The sequence below is a fragment of the Chroicocephalus ridibundus genome, chromosome 9, assembly GCF_963924245.1.
Source record: "Chroicocephalus ridibundus chromosome 9, bChrRid1.1, whole genome shotgun sequence".
NCBI classification, from domain to species: Eukaryota; Metazoa; Chordata; class Aves; order Charadriiformes; family Laridae; genus Chroicocephalus; species Chroicocephalus ridibundus.
Genome location: NC_086292.1, coordinates 19,264,120 through 19,280,594, shown reverse-complemented (window position 1 = coordinate 19,280,594; position 16,475 = coordinate 19,264,120). Strand labels below are relative to the sequence as shown.

General features: G+C 54.0%; 1 protein-coding gene across 2 annotated transcripts in view; it reads right to left on the bottom strand.

Moving 5' to 3' along the window:
- PCDH19 (protocadherin 19) overlaps positions 1 to 15,739 on the bottom strand; it is a 59,512-nt gene extending 43,773 nt beyond the window's left edge. For both annotated transcript variants that reach the window (XM_063346428.1, XM_063346429.1), the window contains exons 1-2: positions 13,571 to 15,739; positions 10,220 to 10,547 (exon numbers count right to left, since the gene is read on the bottom strand). In XM_063346428.1, coding sequence (XP_063202498.1) covers positions 10,220 to 10,547; positions 13,571 to 15,711 — 2,469 coding nt within the window. In that variant the 5' untranslated portion in view covers positions 15,712 to 15,739. The remainder of the gene's footprint in view (positions 1 to 10,219; positions 10,548 to 13,570) is intronic.
- Positions 15,740 to 16,475: the final 736 nt, after the last annotated feature.

Here is a 16,475-nt window from a genome sequence, read left to right as displayed (position 1 = left end):
ACTGAGGTGGAGGTGAAGGGGGATGGGACTGCAATGCCCCACCACCAACACTGCAAAATCCTACCAAACCCTGGGCAGAAAGGGCAGCGGGGCAGGGACAGAGGCAGCACGCTCACATTTAATACAGAGGACAGCTGTCGGCTCCATGGAAATCTATGAAATCACCCCATTTAGAATAAATTCTGCTTAAATACCACATATGGTCCTTATTGTCCGTCCCTTGTTACCTATCAGAGGAGGCATCTGCATGTAAACAGGGTCTTAATCTGCAAATATTTGTCTGCTCCAGCACTGTCCTCCCTCACCCCCACCTGAACTTGCAATTATTCTTATTGATTGACTTTAAGAGAGCACCACGCACATGCCTCGAGCTGCCACGCGCCAAGCAAACAAGGGAGCAACGCCGGGCTCTGCTGTAATCATTACCGGGGCGAGCAATTGCCCTGTCACACATGGCAGGTTATGGCTTCAGACTGGAGGCAGCAAGGCCAGATGAACGCTTAAAAAATGTCGTTAAAGTGTGAAAAGCGAGGATGTAGAAATGACACCTCCTTTCTCAACAAATCTGTTCCCAGAGCATCTCCCAGCTCTGCGGAGATTTCATCGCCTTTCAGCCTGAGGAGCCAGTACAGCCCTCGCAGGGGGGACACGGGCTTGCGTCCTCTTTGCGTGCCAAAATAAGCTCTGATGAGGACATCCTCGATCTGAAGAAGATGGATTTGAGGATGAAGAAAGATTTGAGGTCCCGAGAAGTATTTTAGGGATGGAGCCCGAGCCCAGGCTCGCCCACGCATCACCCGCAGCCCTGGCCAAAAGCACGTGCTACAGAAGACAAGGTGCTTTTATCAGACCAACGGGGAGAAATTAGGGAAACCTGATGCTGAGCAGAACCTTCCCCAGTTTTCCCAAGTGAAGTTTGCCGCTCAGTTCAATATGTTAGTGCCTAATGAAGGTTTCCCCCATATTCTGCAGGGTATAATCATTCTCCTCCTAATGAGCATGTGTTAATGGCATATTAATGCTGACAACAACCAAGTGCAGAGAACAAGAGATGAACATATTCTAAAATTCATCTTTTCTTTTTACTTTTTTTTTCCTTCCAAACAAAGGAATCCAGCGGGCAGCTGAGCGAGCCCCAGCCCGGTGGGAGACCGGGGCTCCCACAGCAATGCTGCTGGCTCTGGTCCATGGGCTCACCACGAGATGCAGAGCGCGCATGGGACCAGGGCTTTGGTCTCTCGCTAACCCAACCCCTGCCATTAATTGACGTAGAGGGAAGGATCTCAGCCCAAGCGCAGTGTTTCCCCTCAAACAGGGGACACAGCCACGGCGGGAGCTGAACAAAAAAGCAGAGGAACTGCTTGCAAACGTCTGGAAAAGCATTTCACCGGGCAGACAGGTCTGGATGCTGTTTCTAAGCCAACAGCCGTGTGGATTTGATTACCAAATGTCACTGAAGCTGGGTCCCTGCCAGAGCATCCAGATGTGAATCTGAATATGAAAAGTCCAGGAGGGAGCAGGTGATGGGAGTCGCAGGGGCGGGCACCGAGTCCCCATGCTGCTGCCGGCATCCCAGCCCATCTGGGTTTGCCTGACCGAGTTTACACCAGCATGGAAAAGAACAGGCATAAAATGGGTGCTTTCCCATTTCTTCATCTCCCAAAACCCTGACAGTTCCCCACAAGTGTGCCCCGTGGGTGTGATGCCCACTGCCAGGCGCTGCGGGAAGGGGCGGAAGCCTAATTCCCTAATTGTCCAACTCTGTGTGCTCCCACCAGCACATATATTTACATTTCCAGATCGATAATCGATGCTAGAATCAATAACAGGGAATTTAGCTACATTATAAAAACAGTAAAATCAGCCAATACTCAGAAATGACTATTGAGTCCTGTGTTTTCTGTACTCACTTAGTCTAATAATGGTGAATGATATTTTCCAAGTACATTATTCAGCAATAAAACCGCCGAATTATTTGATCTCTTTCTAACCTTTATGATTCTAAGCACTCTTTTTGACCCAGATTGAATGAGGCAACATCTGCAGAGCCTTTCACAAAATTGTACTCAGCGTGCACTATTGTAGGTCCGCTGCCAAAGATAAATGTTATTATTTTAAAGCCATCATCCTCCTAATAGATGAGCAAACGCACTGCATTAGCATAGCCTGCAGAGCTCGAGCACGGGTGAGAAAATGCCAGAGGGTTCTCCCTTAATGGAATTTTACATACCTGACTTAGGATGGGTTAATGCAATCCACCAACACGGGAATTTGAAAACCTGCCCTGTGGCATACACCTGCCGTTACAAAAGATGGTCTAATCCGACAAGCTCCAGATCCCCGTGAAAACCACGAAGGATTCATGTCCAGATCTCCAGAGGCCAAGAGGGCATCGTGAGGAGGACCTCATCCAGACAGCTCTGACGCACGCAGACCTTCGCTCTTTATCACAGACCTACAAGACGCACCGGGTGCAAGGAGAAGCCACAGCTGGGGCTACCTGCCGTGTGCCAAGGGTTGCCATCAGAGGGTGCATGAGCTGCAACACCAGCTATGGGCATCTGGCCGCTGCAGCACCAGCAGCCACCACGCTCAAGCTTTCCCCAGCCTAAGGAGAACTCACCGTAATTCCGTGTTAAACAGGGAGCCGCGTCGCCGATAAGTACTAATCACTTATCTGGCTGACATAAGCCATTACTTCCTTCCAAATTTGGACTAGAAACTAGAAGGCGGCACTGAAGCAATGATGCTGTGGTCTCTTCTCCGGTAAATCCTCCAACGGGTATCACGGGTTCTGCCCCAGCAGCCACAGAGAAATCAGGAGCCACCAACAGCCTCAGTGTCCCTTTGTTGAGCCGAGGGAGATGCTCTCCTGGGTATGGTGGGGACTGGGACCACGGGGGACACCAGGGGACAGCCCGGTGAGGGTAGCACTGCCTGCAGAACACCCTATCCATCGCCAATTCAGAGCACGCTCTAATTTAAATTATAATTACACTTATAAGTACACAGATTACAACTATTTATGCTACAAATAAGACCATCCTGTATTTTAATTAACAGAAAATGATTGGAACTCAACTATAGCCTCTACTGGGAACAATATCTAATCATTTGCTGAAGCGGGGCCATGCCCAGCCCCGCAGGCAGGTGGGCAGGGAAGGGGGAACAGGGGGGTCGCCCCCATCTGAGCCCTCCCAGGAGAGCGGGAGCTGCTGCCAGGGGGCAAGAGGAGAGGTGTGCCCGGAGGGATGGGGGGCTCCTGGCCAGAGAGCCTGCAGGCAGAGCTGAAGGATGGAGACAGGCAGGGGATGAAGGACAGGCAGACGCTGCCCTTTCCGGATGATGGGAATTTAGGGAAAACCCAGGCAGGGCATCCTTGGTGAGGGCAGGACCTGGGGGGGCACCTGTCTGAGCAGCTTCTCTGGCTCAAAGCCCTCAGGAGGGACCTCAGGAGACAGCAGCTGGGAAATACGGCTCTTCCAAGGAGCCCAGCAGATGCACATAAGGTTATTCAAAGGCGACACGAGCTTGGCCTCAACGCTGCCTTTGCATGCGGCGTCTGCTTTATGCAAAGCAAACGACAGGGAGAAACCACAGAGTTCAAATCGCTCAATACAGCAGGAGCTGATTTGGAAACTACTACAAGAAAAGCCATAAATAGCGTGCAAGACCACCCTTTTGGTGTAATTTAAAAAAAACCTTACTATAAATCTTTCCTAATTTAAGGGAAAAATCTTATCTGCCATGTAAATATAGTCGCAGGAGCTTTTTTTTATAGACTCGACAAGTAAGAGATGCATTAGAATTATGCATCAGAAATTCAAATTTACTAAAAGGAAAACAAGACAAGCCTCTCTATTTTCAGTAAAGATGGACCCTAAACCCCAAACCAATCGCATAAAACCGAATTATAACTATGTAGTTATATGACATATTATATCCTTAGTTACGTAATTAAGTACAATATATAATAATTCTCTACATACTTTTTATATGCTTATAAGTACATCCTGTATATTATATAGCATATAGTGTATAAGAGAGAATATACAATATATAACATACAGTATGTAATATATAATGATATAATCATTATATCATTATATATAGGTCTTGCCATCAAAGGAGAGGGTTTTTATGGTAAATACAGCTTGCCTACTGCCACCACATGCCACAAACTGGCCCTAATTCCTCCACAGGCCCTCGCAGTAAACCCCTGTGGTCCCAGCCAGCCGGGACCCCGCTGCGGGCTGGAAAACCCCAGGAAAACTCAAAAGAGTGCCGGGATGGGGTCGCAGCCTCGTACCACCCAGCCAAAAGCCAAAGCGTGCTGAATTCCAGGCTGGCCTAAGACACAATGCAGCGAGCGTGGCCATCAGCGAGAGATGTGGTTAAACATGAATGGGAGCCGGCGTATTTATCTCTGTTGCAAGGTATTCAAATGAATTTTTCCAAATGGAGAGCTTGGAGCGATTACATTAGGAGACGTATAATTTGGTCAGGCTGACCTCGCAACGGAATAAAAAGCTGCTGATTTCCATAATGTCAGCCTCGGACGCTCGGAGGGGTCAGGGAACGTGCAGCGATACACAAAACCCTTGGGGAGTAGTGAAGCTGAGGGATTTGCCAGGAGTTGTGATTTCGGGGCAGATTTGGAGTGAGCAGGGAGAGCACCCGGGGAATTTTGGGGTTCCCACGCCGCAGGTGCTAATCCAGGGTGCCCGGGCAGGGTCCGCTTTCCCAAGGCAGGGCATCACCTACAACTGGGAGCATCCCTCCTCTTCGGTGGGCTCCGGGAGAAGAAAGGCTGCTGCCGGCTCCCGGGGAGGGATGCAGAGGCACTAACGGGGAGCCCTGCGCTCACCGAGCCCGGTGCGCATCACAGGCACCAAAAAGTGCTGAGTTACAGTGACCTCCCAAGGAGAAAACAAGACTGGCAACGCACGCTCGCTGCAAAGCCAGCCTTCCGACTAGTCCAACAGCATCACTGATAATGCTTTAATTATTATCTCAGCTGAAAATAAGCCTTTTTTCAACAGCCTGGCATGTCTCAGCGCTGCAAACTTTCTCCGTGTTGGAAATTATCTTCTTCCCCCTCCCCGCCTGCTTTATACACAGTATTAGTCAGAAGCAAGCCAAATCCCTTCCAATTATGTATCATGACGTTTCCCCAGCATTACACTAAAGCAAGGTCCTCCACTTCTAAATGGCATGGTTTATAACAAATTGTCTGTTATACCAGACAGAAACTGATTTCCTCAAACCCAGCATATTAAAGTGAGTACATTCATTCTGGTTGTAACACACAAAATGTGATTATAACAGACACTTTGGGGGCTTTTTAAGGCTAGCGGAGAAGAGGAGGATAAGCTGGAGGGGAAGAAAGAATTGACAAGTAGAGAAACGACAGAGAAAGAGGAACAGACACGCTGATTTCATTTCTTACAAAACAAAAATCTTTGTGTGTTGTAGAAATGTGCTTTAGTTAACACCACCAGATAGCCAGAGCAAAAAAAAAAAACTGCCGGTGCCGCCTGAAACGAAAATTGCTCTATTGTGCTTAGAAAACCATTTCCTACAGTGAGGAGAACGCTTTCCAGGTAGTAAAAAGCATATCTGAAACCACCGGGGCCTTATCCTGCAACTGGTGCTCGCTCCAAATAATCCCTGCTGCCGCGAGGAGCCCAAACAAAATCAGTGTGAGTGAGGATTACGACGGAGTGTATCAAGGTTGGGGGATTAGAGCGGGATTATCACTAAAACCAGTAATTCCCCATCTTACTGATGGTGGCCACCAGCTCAGGAGGCGGCGGATCGCCATAACCCGCCCCCGCCCCCAACCCCGTCCCGGCGCCTGGTCTGGGAGGTCCCCAGAGGAATGGAGTCCTGGTGGATCACTGACTGCTCTGCCTTGACCTTCTCCATGGGGACCCACCAAAGCAAGGCCAGGCCTGATCCGCACCCCGCTCACGGCCTGCTGGCAGCGCTGCCGCCTCCCTTCCCCGCCGCCCCGGGGCCATCCCGCACCCCCAGAGGACGGTCAGTCCTGAACCTCCACATGAATTCCACATTTGGAGGTTCAAACCTCTCAAACAAGGCTCACCCGCTGCCATTTCTCACCTCATTCCTGCCGGGGACCAGCCACCGCCACGGCCTTGGGCAAGATGGAGGAGCAAAACAAGCCGCCGTGCCGCGGGGGCTGCGCCCCGTCCCGGCACAGCACACCACACTGCGGCACCGACTCCCAAAGCGGCACAGATTTGGGATGTAAAACAGCCTCTGAAACACCAGTGCAGCCATTCGGCTCCCGTCCATTTTCTGTTAAAACCATGAAGTCGAAAACCCCAGGCATGTAAGTGTTACCCAAGGGTGGCTGCTCTACATGCAAGTCGTGTCCCGGGGATCCTAAAAGGCCCGGCGTTCGGGCCGCGTTCCACACCACCCCAGTGCAACACGCATTTTTATCAAGGAGGCTGCCTAACGGCGGCGATTAATTTGGATTTTTCATCCCCTGCTACAACTCCCAGCAACGTACACGCAAAACCTGACAAGAAGCCCTTTGGGTTTCAAAGCTGACTTCTCCTCCGGCTCAGCGGGGAGGAAAAGAAAAGCCCTGGGCAGCGGGGAGGCCTCTGACCGGCAATGCCCTCGCAGCTCCAACATGTCCCACGCTCCCCCTTTGCAAAACACGCCGAAATACTCACGCGGGCCAAGCCTCCCGCTGCCAGCCACGCTCACCACAGCCGCTCACTTTTTGCCATCGCTGCCTGCAGCCATGAGGATGCCAAAAGGCCGCGGGAAGGGGTCCCTGAGCGGTACCCCAGCACCCAAGGGACCACCAGAACCTGCCTCCCCCCCGATGCTCTCTTAGCAGCTGTGCCCCGACACAAGCAGAGCCAGCAGCTGAGACCAAAGGGAAAAGCTTACCAAGGGTCGTCTCCAACTTTTTTTGCATCCTCAGAGCGCCGCAGGCACTACCGGTTAATCCTTTCTGGATTGGCGGGGAGAGGTGGGGAGCACCAGCCAACCCACAGCACGGCCAGCTCCGAGACCTGCCACCGCTCCTACCGAGGAGGAGGAAACGGCTCCTGAAGCTCCACAAACAACCCATCCTTGGGGACTTTTATTTCAAGGTTCCTGGCTGTTAAAGTAAACGAGCCTCACATTAAAGACCAGCTCCATTGCAAACCCACCGCCGCTAGGACAGCACGCGTCTGCAGAGGCAATCGCTTACTCCCGGCCATGACCACTATATGCTAAGTGACACCGCCAGCGACACGTTTACCTGCATATTTTGTCTTTTATCAATCAACGCTTTGCCTTGCCATCAGGAAAAGTGACTTGCCAGGTGGAGCAGCAGCGTTATCTCCCCAGTGCTGACACCTCGTAAAGGATCCCAGGGGAAAACGCCGGCAGCCTCGTCACTGGAGGCGATTCAAACCAGCCCAGACAAAGTCCCGCTGGATGCACTGCAGGGAACGGTTTGGCTCTGGAAACTCCAGGCTTGGGCAGGAATTTAATTTATTAAATCACCATCACCTGGAGACGTACCAATAGCACACTTCATATGGATAACATCACGCCACAACACCTGCTAAGGCAGCGACGGGCTACAGTGGGTACCAGGCTGCGATGCTCCTCCGTGGAAGCATCTTTTCTGGAATTCCCATGTCACCCTGCGCACTGGGACAGGGCTGTCACTCTGGTCACCGCTGAGCCTCCTCACCCTCAGGGGTCACCTGGATTTTTTAGAAGCCCATAGAACCCACCCCACCAACAGGATAACTTCCCTTGCAACAGCTGGAAGCTTAAGACAGGGGCTCTCTGCCAAAAAACAGAAAAGTTCCAACCCTAAACCAAACTTCCAAGCAGCTTCCAGTCGGGATTTCTCCTCCCCATGCCCTGGCCCCGCCCTTTTGTCCAAAAGCATCCTCGGGGAGCGAGCAGACGCCTGCCAAGGACATGCTCTCGTTACATGAGACAAAGTTATTTCTCCAGGTGAGGTACCAGTGCATCCCACCCGCATGAGCGATGGGGAAATGGGGCGAGGAGAGAAGGCACGGGGGGAAGCAACAATGAGGCACAGGGAACAGCAACAAGTGTCCCGGCTCCCTCACGTGAGGGTCCACAAGGCGGTGAGGGTCTTTGGAGATCCCATCGCACAAGACCCAGGCTAACTGCAGGATGTGAGAATGTGGGCAGCACTGCCTGCAGCTGCCTGTTAACTTTATCGGCTGAACTGGGGTGTTCCCAGCGGTCCTTTCCTCCCCTCCGGCATCGCAGACCTCCCGCTGGCTGCGCGCACTTCTAGCTAATGCCAACGTCTGATGGATTTTATGACTGAATTTTGTCTGCGGCAGTGAATCATGGGCTGACAGGGTGTTCCACGGCTCCCTGCCCTTAGCAAGGCACTAGCCAAAGATGCGCTCCAGACCCTTCTCCAAAGGACACCGCCCCAGGAAAGCAGGAATTCTGTTGTGCCCGGCATCCCCACAGCTTTGGTCACTCACAACCTTGCGATGTGCCCCTCAGGCGGCTGTGCACCCTGAGCCCCAGCTGGTACTCAGTGAAGAGCACAGGCAGATCTGAGCTTTGATGGCGATCCCCCAGTACGTGACGGGTGGTGTCTCCCACCCTAGCCTGCCCAAGCACAGGCTTCGGTAGCTGCTTTTCTGCCTTATTTGACCAGAGACAGGCTTATCCCAAACTGTTCCTATCCAGACTCAGATGAAAAGTCCCTGTCTCCCCCCAAAAGGGCATTTGGGAGCCCACTCAACTCTATGGCTGGAAACACGCAAGTAGAATATACGAGTGCTTATAGCCAGGTCATTCCCATTCAGTTATTGCTAAGAAACTCTATTACAGCTTTTATACCGACACCAGAAGTTAAATGGAGCTTTAATTCTCGGGACCCGGGCCCAGTTGCCCCCGCCATACCCTCACAAAGACATGCGGGTGGCCGCACTGGTGCCCCCGTGCAGAAGCTGCCTCCTGGCAGCATCTCCGTGGGTAACCTCGGAAAGGCAACGCCTGCACCGGCGAAGGCAGGACAGGCTCGAAAGGCCGGCAGGACAGAATTCAGCACACGAGCTGTCACAGAGATCCCAAAAACCCCCCTCCCGACTGTCTGGTTGTTAAAAGCTGCACCTCTGCGTTGAGCAACCAGCATGTGGCCTGGGAGCACCCCAAAACTGGGCTGACCCTGGTATGTGACCTCTCGGGAGCTGGTTCTGTAGCCTTAGCAGAGGTTAAACACCATCATTTTGCCAACATGAAGGCTGCAGGATCAGGCCCACCGGCACCAGTCCTCCCCAGCAGCCCTGCAGAGGCTGGCAGGGCGCCGGGCTCTGCTCGCCGTAGAGGAAGTATAAATCTGAAGCAGCTCCACTGTCTCCAGCAGCATCATTTTGCATTTACACCAGCACACTGAACGCAAAACTGAGCAAGCCATAAATATTTCAGCTGCTTCTTCAGCTTTGTTATCCTGTTCAAAGCAGGAAACATGACAAACCTTTGACTGTTTTCCTTAATACCAAACAATAATTCAAAGAGAGACAAACAAGCAACATTAAATGATGTCTGTGATGTGCAGGAAAGCTGATGAATTAGAAGAACCTGATGAGGATGGCATGGATCGGAGCGGCCCCTTTCCCTGCCTTCGGCAGGTCCCGTGCATCCCTCCTATGCTGGCTGGTGTGTGACAAGGGGACAGCACCGTGCTGGCGGTGACACCGGGGCACCCCGTGCTGCCAGCATCCCCAGCACAACCGGCTGCCTCCACAGCAACAGCCACCAACACCACTTGCAACAGCCTTTTAAAAACCTCCTGTGAGGGTGTCCCTTCCCTTGAGCATCACCACACTCAAAATCCACTCACAAAACCGCCACGTCCATCCTCCTGGCAGCACGGAGACCTGGCCCGGCAGTGCCACAATCCCTGCCTGGGCACTTCTGGGGGTCTCAGCAGTGCCTGGGGGTGAACCATCCACCCACGACCACCAGTGGTCCACAACCCACCAGCTGGGGTGCCCGCCGCTCCCCCCTCAACCCGTCCTCCAACGCTCCCTCGCCCTGGGGGTGTCCAATGCGTGGAAAACGCCCTTGTCTGTTCGCTCAACACGCTGTTTCAGCAGCAATTCCACCACCAGACCCGCATGCCGCGCGCGGTCCACGTGCAGAGCCGCGACCGATGCCCGTGGGGCGCAGGGCTGCTCACCTCCGGCAGCGGCATCCCATTGATGATGAGGTCAGGCTGCTGGGGGCTCTGCCCCGTGAAGGTGTGATGGTAAATGTGGTTGGAGCCGGCGTTCCTGTTGTTCTGGCTCTCCACATTGAGGAAGGTGCTTTCAGAGCGGCGGCAGCCCAACGGCAGGGTCTGCTGGTGGTAATCGAAGTAGTTGAGGGATGAAGTGAGAGAGGAGCAGCTCACAACATTCATTTTATCCGTCTCCTCCACGTCCCGTGGTACCAGGCGGATATCATTCTTGCTGATCTTCTTTTTCTTGCTTGATTTCTTTTGATGCCCGTAGGAGTATTCTGCGATTCTGAGGGGACAGAAGGAAAATGAGTAGCTGAGAGCATCCCGAACCCTGCCCCGCTAAATACACATGCAGAAACCCGGAGGGCTTGGCCCCCATCTCCGTGTAGGCTTCTTAGTCATGCACATTACGTCATGTTCTGGGTCTGGTGGCACGACACAGTCTTTAGCTTATTTTCATATGTATAATGTTTTCGGGTCAGATATGAAAAGTAATGGGAAGGGAGAGTGCCTCTGTTTTTCTCTAGTGTTTATAATTGCTGATATTTAGTTACTAGGAGTAAAGTCCAGCCTGCAGAAGAGAAAAATTGAGATGTTAAAATCCCTGAACTGAAAAGGGTACCTGCATTCATTTCCATGCGTAATAAGGATTTTAAAAGTGATTTAATTTGGTCCCTGTAATGAAAATTCAAAATGAATAGCAGATTTTTTTCCCCACTTCATTTTCCATAGCAGTAAATAAAGCAGACCCAGAAGCAGTCCGAGCTGGCAAGCTCTATTCTCTCAAACTCCAAAGGCTGTTTGTTTATTAATGCTTTATCCAAATTGCTGGTGTTTTGACTGTCTCCTGATAATACCTGATAACTCGAAATCTTTCCTCCAACCGCATCCTAGCCTTCCCTCGCCCCCCGACACGCACACCCCCTTCTGCTGGGAAATGCTTTCACCTTCTAGAAATCGGAGAACAACAACTGTGTTTTGCAAAGAGAAATGATCCTTTTTGACCTTTTTTTTTTTTTTTTTTACTGCAAGCTTGTTTTTCCTCTGCCTTTCTTTCCCTCTTTGCTTCCCACCTGCCAAAAGAATCAACTGACGAAGTGCCTCGAATGCTTTCTGCAAAACACCACCGGAAAAAAAGTTATCGTAAACCGGCGCCTGACCAAATAATGACAAGTGTGACTGCACCTTGCATTAACTGGGTGTGCTGGGCTCAGGGTGACTGTGGCTCCTCTTCCCACAAGGAGCAACACAGCCCCAGCTGATGCCCTACAGATGAATCTGTGCATGCACAGCGTTGGGCAGCTCGGTATTTCCCAGGGAAGCACATCGCATGCTCCCCACAGTCAGAAATACACATTTTTAAAGTCGGGATTTCGCTCCTCTTCTTGTTTTGATAACAGCATTAAAAAATAATAAAAAAAAAACAATAGCTGCAACAGAAATAATGGGATGAATAAATAATACAGTTTATCTAGAAAGGCAAATATCGGACACATATTCTTGTTCCAGAAAGCTAATTGCCTGAGCATGAAAATGCCACCAAGTCGAACAGCTCTCATATAACCTGACGTGCCTCATAAATTAACACGTTTTACGAAGGCTCTCTGGCAGCTGCTGTGAAGAACCTCGGAAAGCAAAGCCTCGAGGCTGGCACCCAGCGCGGGCAGAGAGTGCCCCGTGATCACAGCCGCTGCTGAAGCCTACCTGGGGCTTCTCCACTTCTCCTGCCCGGATTGCACATCGCTAACAGCCCCTGCAGCCCCCTGACCACGCAAAGAAAGCAGGGCAAGGCAGGGATTTCCGTCCTGCCAACAATCTATACGCTGCTGCCTCGTCTAACAATGCTCGATGAAGCTTTAATTGTTTTGTTTACCTAAATGTTTAAGTTTGGCAATGCCAGAGCCAAATTATTTCCTGCAGGCATTCATTTTGCTGTCCTTTCTCTATTGACCAATTATTTAATTAAACTGCACTTCATTAATCCCTAAGCCGTCACAGTAAACCCAGGGCTTATACATATGTGTGAAGCTGTTAGAGGCACCACCACGACATGATTTTTTTATCCATTCAGGTCCTGTTCTCGTTTAACGGGCCGAGCTGGCAAGAAATCTGGTGCATGAGCTTTCACTTGGAGCCTGGCATCCCGTAATACAGCACAGACCGACCTTTATTTGCAGATGATTTTTCCTCCATGGAGCAAAAAAAAAAAAGCTTATAAACGCACTTTAGGCTGTGAAAACAGGGCATAAACCCCCAACTCTCCGGCATTATTTCTGCGTAAATAAAACTTTAAAGACTGCACATCCCCCCCCTGCGCCGCAGAATTGCCGGGGGGCCAGCATGCGTTTCCAAGGTAGAGCGAAATTAATTTCCATCCCTCCCCTCCGAAACGACTCGGTGCCGAAGGAATGGAGAAGTCATGGCTATTTCACTAGTAACAGGATTAAACCATTTATGAGGCATTGCAGCTGCTCTTTTATGGCATCTGATTGATATTCATGTGTGGTTAGCATTTGTCTCCTAACTTGTGTAACACAGAGAATAGTAAAAGAGAGACAATAATCGCCCGGCTGTTACATATTCAGGGGACTGGATTTTCCCTATCAGCCTTTCAGGGGCTCCAGGCGCGGGGCTGACCTCCCCTCCGGCATTTCGGACCCGCGGAACACGCATTCAACCGGGGCAAAAATAACGCAGTCCTGCAAAAATCCTCCCTTGCCCCCAGTCGCTCCCAGCCCAACCAGCCGTGCTGGCCTCCGGAATGGGAAACTGGGGGGAAAACGGGTGGGTTTTTTGCCGTTATTTTCTCCGGTTGGCCCCATGGTCGGCCGTGGCGAGGGGCCGCGTCGGGCGCACAATAGCTCTTTTGAACAGCGAGCGAGGGCTTAGGGATGCCAGGGGATGCTGCGGTGGGTTGGGGGGGCTTTTTCCCCCCGCTTCGTGAGCCCGGGGACAGGGGGCTGCCCACGGGAACCGTGCTGTGGCCGCTAGAAAACTGTTCTTTACCCCCCGCTTTCCTGCAACGGAGCGCATAAAATCACGGATGCTGCAACAGATTGTCAAGCCGCACAATTAAGTCGATCTGTTCCTCGGCAAAGATTTCTGTTCTCCTCCCAGAGAGCAATTTTTTTAAAGCTTTGCAGGAAATTTGCTTAGAGGGACGGGAACCTCACTTTTGCCCCCAAAGCAAATCTACCCCTCCACATCCCCGCCCCCCCCCCCCCCCAAGTACAGCGCAGCAAATGGAAAAGTGTGATGGCAAAAATCAAAGCAGACCTGGCAGGTGCACAGAAACAAAGATGTCTTTACCTGCAGTTGTAGGTCCTGATTTCCTTGTTATCCCTTTTGCACTTGACTGCCACGAAGATCATGGTGACAAAAAGAATGGCTGCAATAGACCCCAGGGCAATAATGAAAATCAAGGAGAGGTTAACAGATCCTATGGACTCCTGGGCATCCAGGGCTGGAGACAGGTATATCAAAATCAAGGCAGAAGCCGAGAGAGATGTTTTTCCATGGTCGTGAGCCACCACGATCAGCTCATAGGCTGTCTTTGCGTTCTCCCCAAAGGCTCTGGTGGTCCTTATCTCTCCATTGACCTGGTCTATCTCAAAAAATCCCCTGTCTCCTTCCACCATTTCATAGGAAAGTCTGCCATTTTCACCCTCGTCATAGTCGTCTGCCTTGACCACTGTCACCAAGTAGCCGACCCCTGCGTTCCTGGGGATGTACACCTCCGCAGTGCCATTGACCAGCGGTGGGGCTGTGATCACAGGGGTGTTGTCATTGACGTCCAGGACGATCACCCTGACAGTGGCATTGCTCTGCAGAGAGGGATTACCCCCGTCTTTTGCCAAGACCTTGAACTCAAAGGCCTTCGTCTGTTCATGATTGAAGGACCTCAAAGCATAGATATCTCCAGAGTTGGGGTTGATGGAGACGTAGGTGAATACAGGCATGTCCCTGACTTGGGAGGGCACGATCTGGTAGGAGACACTGCCATTGAGGCCCAGGTCAGGGTCCCTGGCCGAGACTGAGAGGAGGTAGGCCCCTGGGGTGTTGTTCTCCTGCACAATGACCTGGTAATAGGGCTTGGAGAAGTGGGGATGGTTATCATTCTCATCGGTGATCTTGACAGTAAAAGACTTGGTGGCCTGCAGGGAGGGGACACCATTGTCTTTGGCCTGGATGGTGAGGTTGTACTGGTCCCTCTGCTCCCGGTCCAGCCTGCCATCCACCAGGATGGTGGAGAAGCTCTCGTACTCCTGCAGGCGGAAAGGCACGTTGCCCAGGAGCTTGCACTGCACCCGCCCGTTGGCCCCGGAGTCACGGTCCGAGACCCTCACCAGGGCGATGACGTACCCTGGGGGGGCGTTCTCGCTCACCTCCACCAGCTCGCTGTTGACGGAGAGCAGGTTGATAAGCGGCGGGTTGTCGTTGGCATCCTGGACGCTGATGGTCACTTTGCAATGGGCAGGGATGGAGTTAGGCCCCAAGTCCTTGGCCTGCACATCCAGCTCATAGACGTGACCCTCCTCGTAGTCGATGGCACCGCTCACCGTGATGAGGCCACTCTGGGGGTCGATCTGGAAGAGCTCCCGGGCCCGCTCGGAAACGTAGCTGTGGAAGGAGTAGAGGACCTGGCCGTTGGTGCCCTCGTCCGGGTCGGAGGCGTTGAGGCGGATGACCGGCGTACCCGGCGGGGCGTTTTCAGGCACGCTGACGGTGTAGGCCGGCTCCTCGAAGAGCGGGTTGTTGTCATTGGAGTCGATGACGCGGATGCTGAGCTCCACCGTGCCAAAGTTGGGCGGGTCACCACCATCTAGCGCCGTGATCACGTAGCTGTAGTGGGACTGAGTCTCGCGGTCCAGGCTCTTCTCCACCACCAGCTCGGCAAAGCGGGACCCATCGCCCCGCGTCTTGGTCTCCAGCCCAAAGAGGTCGTTGGGGGTGATCTCATAGCTCTGCACACCAAAGCTGCCCGAGTCTGGGTCGTAGGCACTCTCCAGCGGCACCCGGGTGCCGGGGCTGGCCGTCTCCGAGATCTCCAGCTCGATCTGGTCGGTGGGGAAGCTGGGTGCATTGTCATTGAGGTCCTTGATCTCCAGCTTGATCACGCAGATCTCCATGGAGCTGGACATCACCTCCAGCGAGATGACGCACTTGGGGCTCTGCCGGCACAGCAGGTCCCGGTCGATCTTCTGCTTGGTCACCAGCAGCCCCGACCCGGGGCTGATGTCCACCAGGTGGGGGGCCGAGTTGGAGACCACTCGGAAGGCAGTGGGCTGACGGGGGTCCAGAACGAAACCGGCGTCCCGGGCGTCCTTGGCGACGTTGGCGATCACCGTGCCGGCCCGCTGCTCCTCCTCCACCGAGTACTTCAGGTTGACGAGGGCCCCGGCGCCGGCCCACAGCAAGGCGGCCCCCAGCAGCGCCGGGAGAGCCCCCATCGCCGCCACCGCCCCCGACGGCCGCCGGCCGCCCGCCTCAGCGGCCGGCCGCCCTCATGCGGGCAGCGCCCGCCGGGCTGCCCCAGCGGCGGGCGGGCGGGCGGGCGGGCGGGCCGGCCGGCCGGGGGGTGGTGTGGGGGGGGTGGTGGTGGTGGTGGTGGTGCGGGCACCGGAGCCGCGGTTCCCCGCGCCGACGCCGCCCGCTCAGGCGCTGCGAGCCGGCGGCGCGGCGGCTGTTCCGGGCATGGCGTATGGGGAGCGGGGTGCCGGAGCCGAGCGGTGCCGAGCCAAGCCCGCTCCCGCCGGCGCTCGCTGCGGCGGCCGCACGCCACTGCCCGCAGTCCGGAGCGCCGGCGGGCGGCGCGGGGGCGGGCGGCGCGGGGGCGGGCGACGGCGCGCCGCGTCCAATGGGCGGGCGGGGGCGGGGACGGCGCGCAGCCCCGCAGCCAATGGGAGAGCGCCGAGCCGAGCCGCCGGCCGGCGGGGCGGGGCCGGGGCGGGGCCGGCGGCGCGGCGCGGCGCGGCGCGGCCGGGAGCGGGGCGCGGAGCGGCGCGGAGGGGCGCGGGGAGCCTCCGCCGCCACGGCAGCCTGTTGCCTCTCGGCGCCGAGCCCGCCCCGGTGCCCGGGAGATGGCGGCCGCTGCGGAGGCCGCAAACACCGGCGGTTCCTCCTTCGGCGCCGGGCCGGGGAGGACCCCTGGGTCCGCGCTGAGCGCCCCCAAGCACGTTCAGTCGCGGTCCCTTCCCGCCGCGCTCCGGCTGCT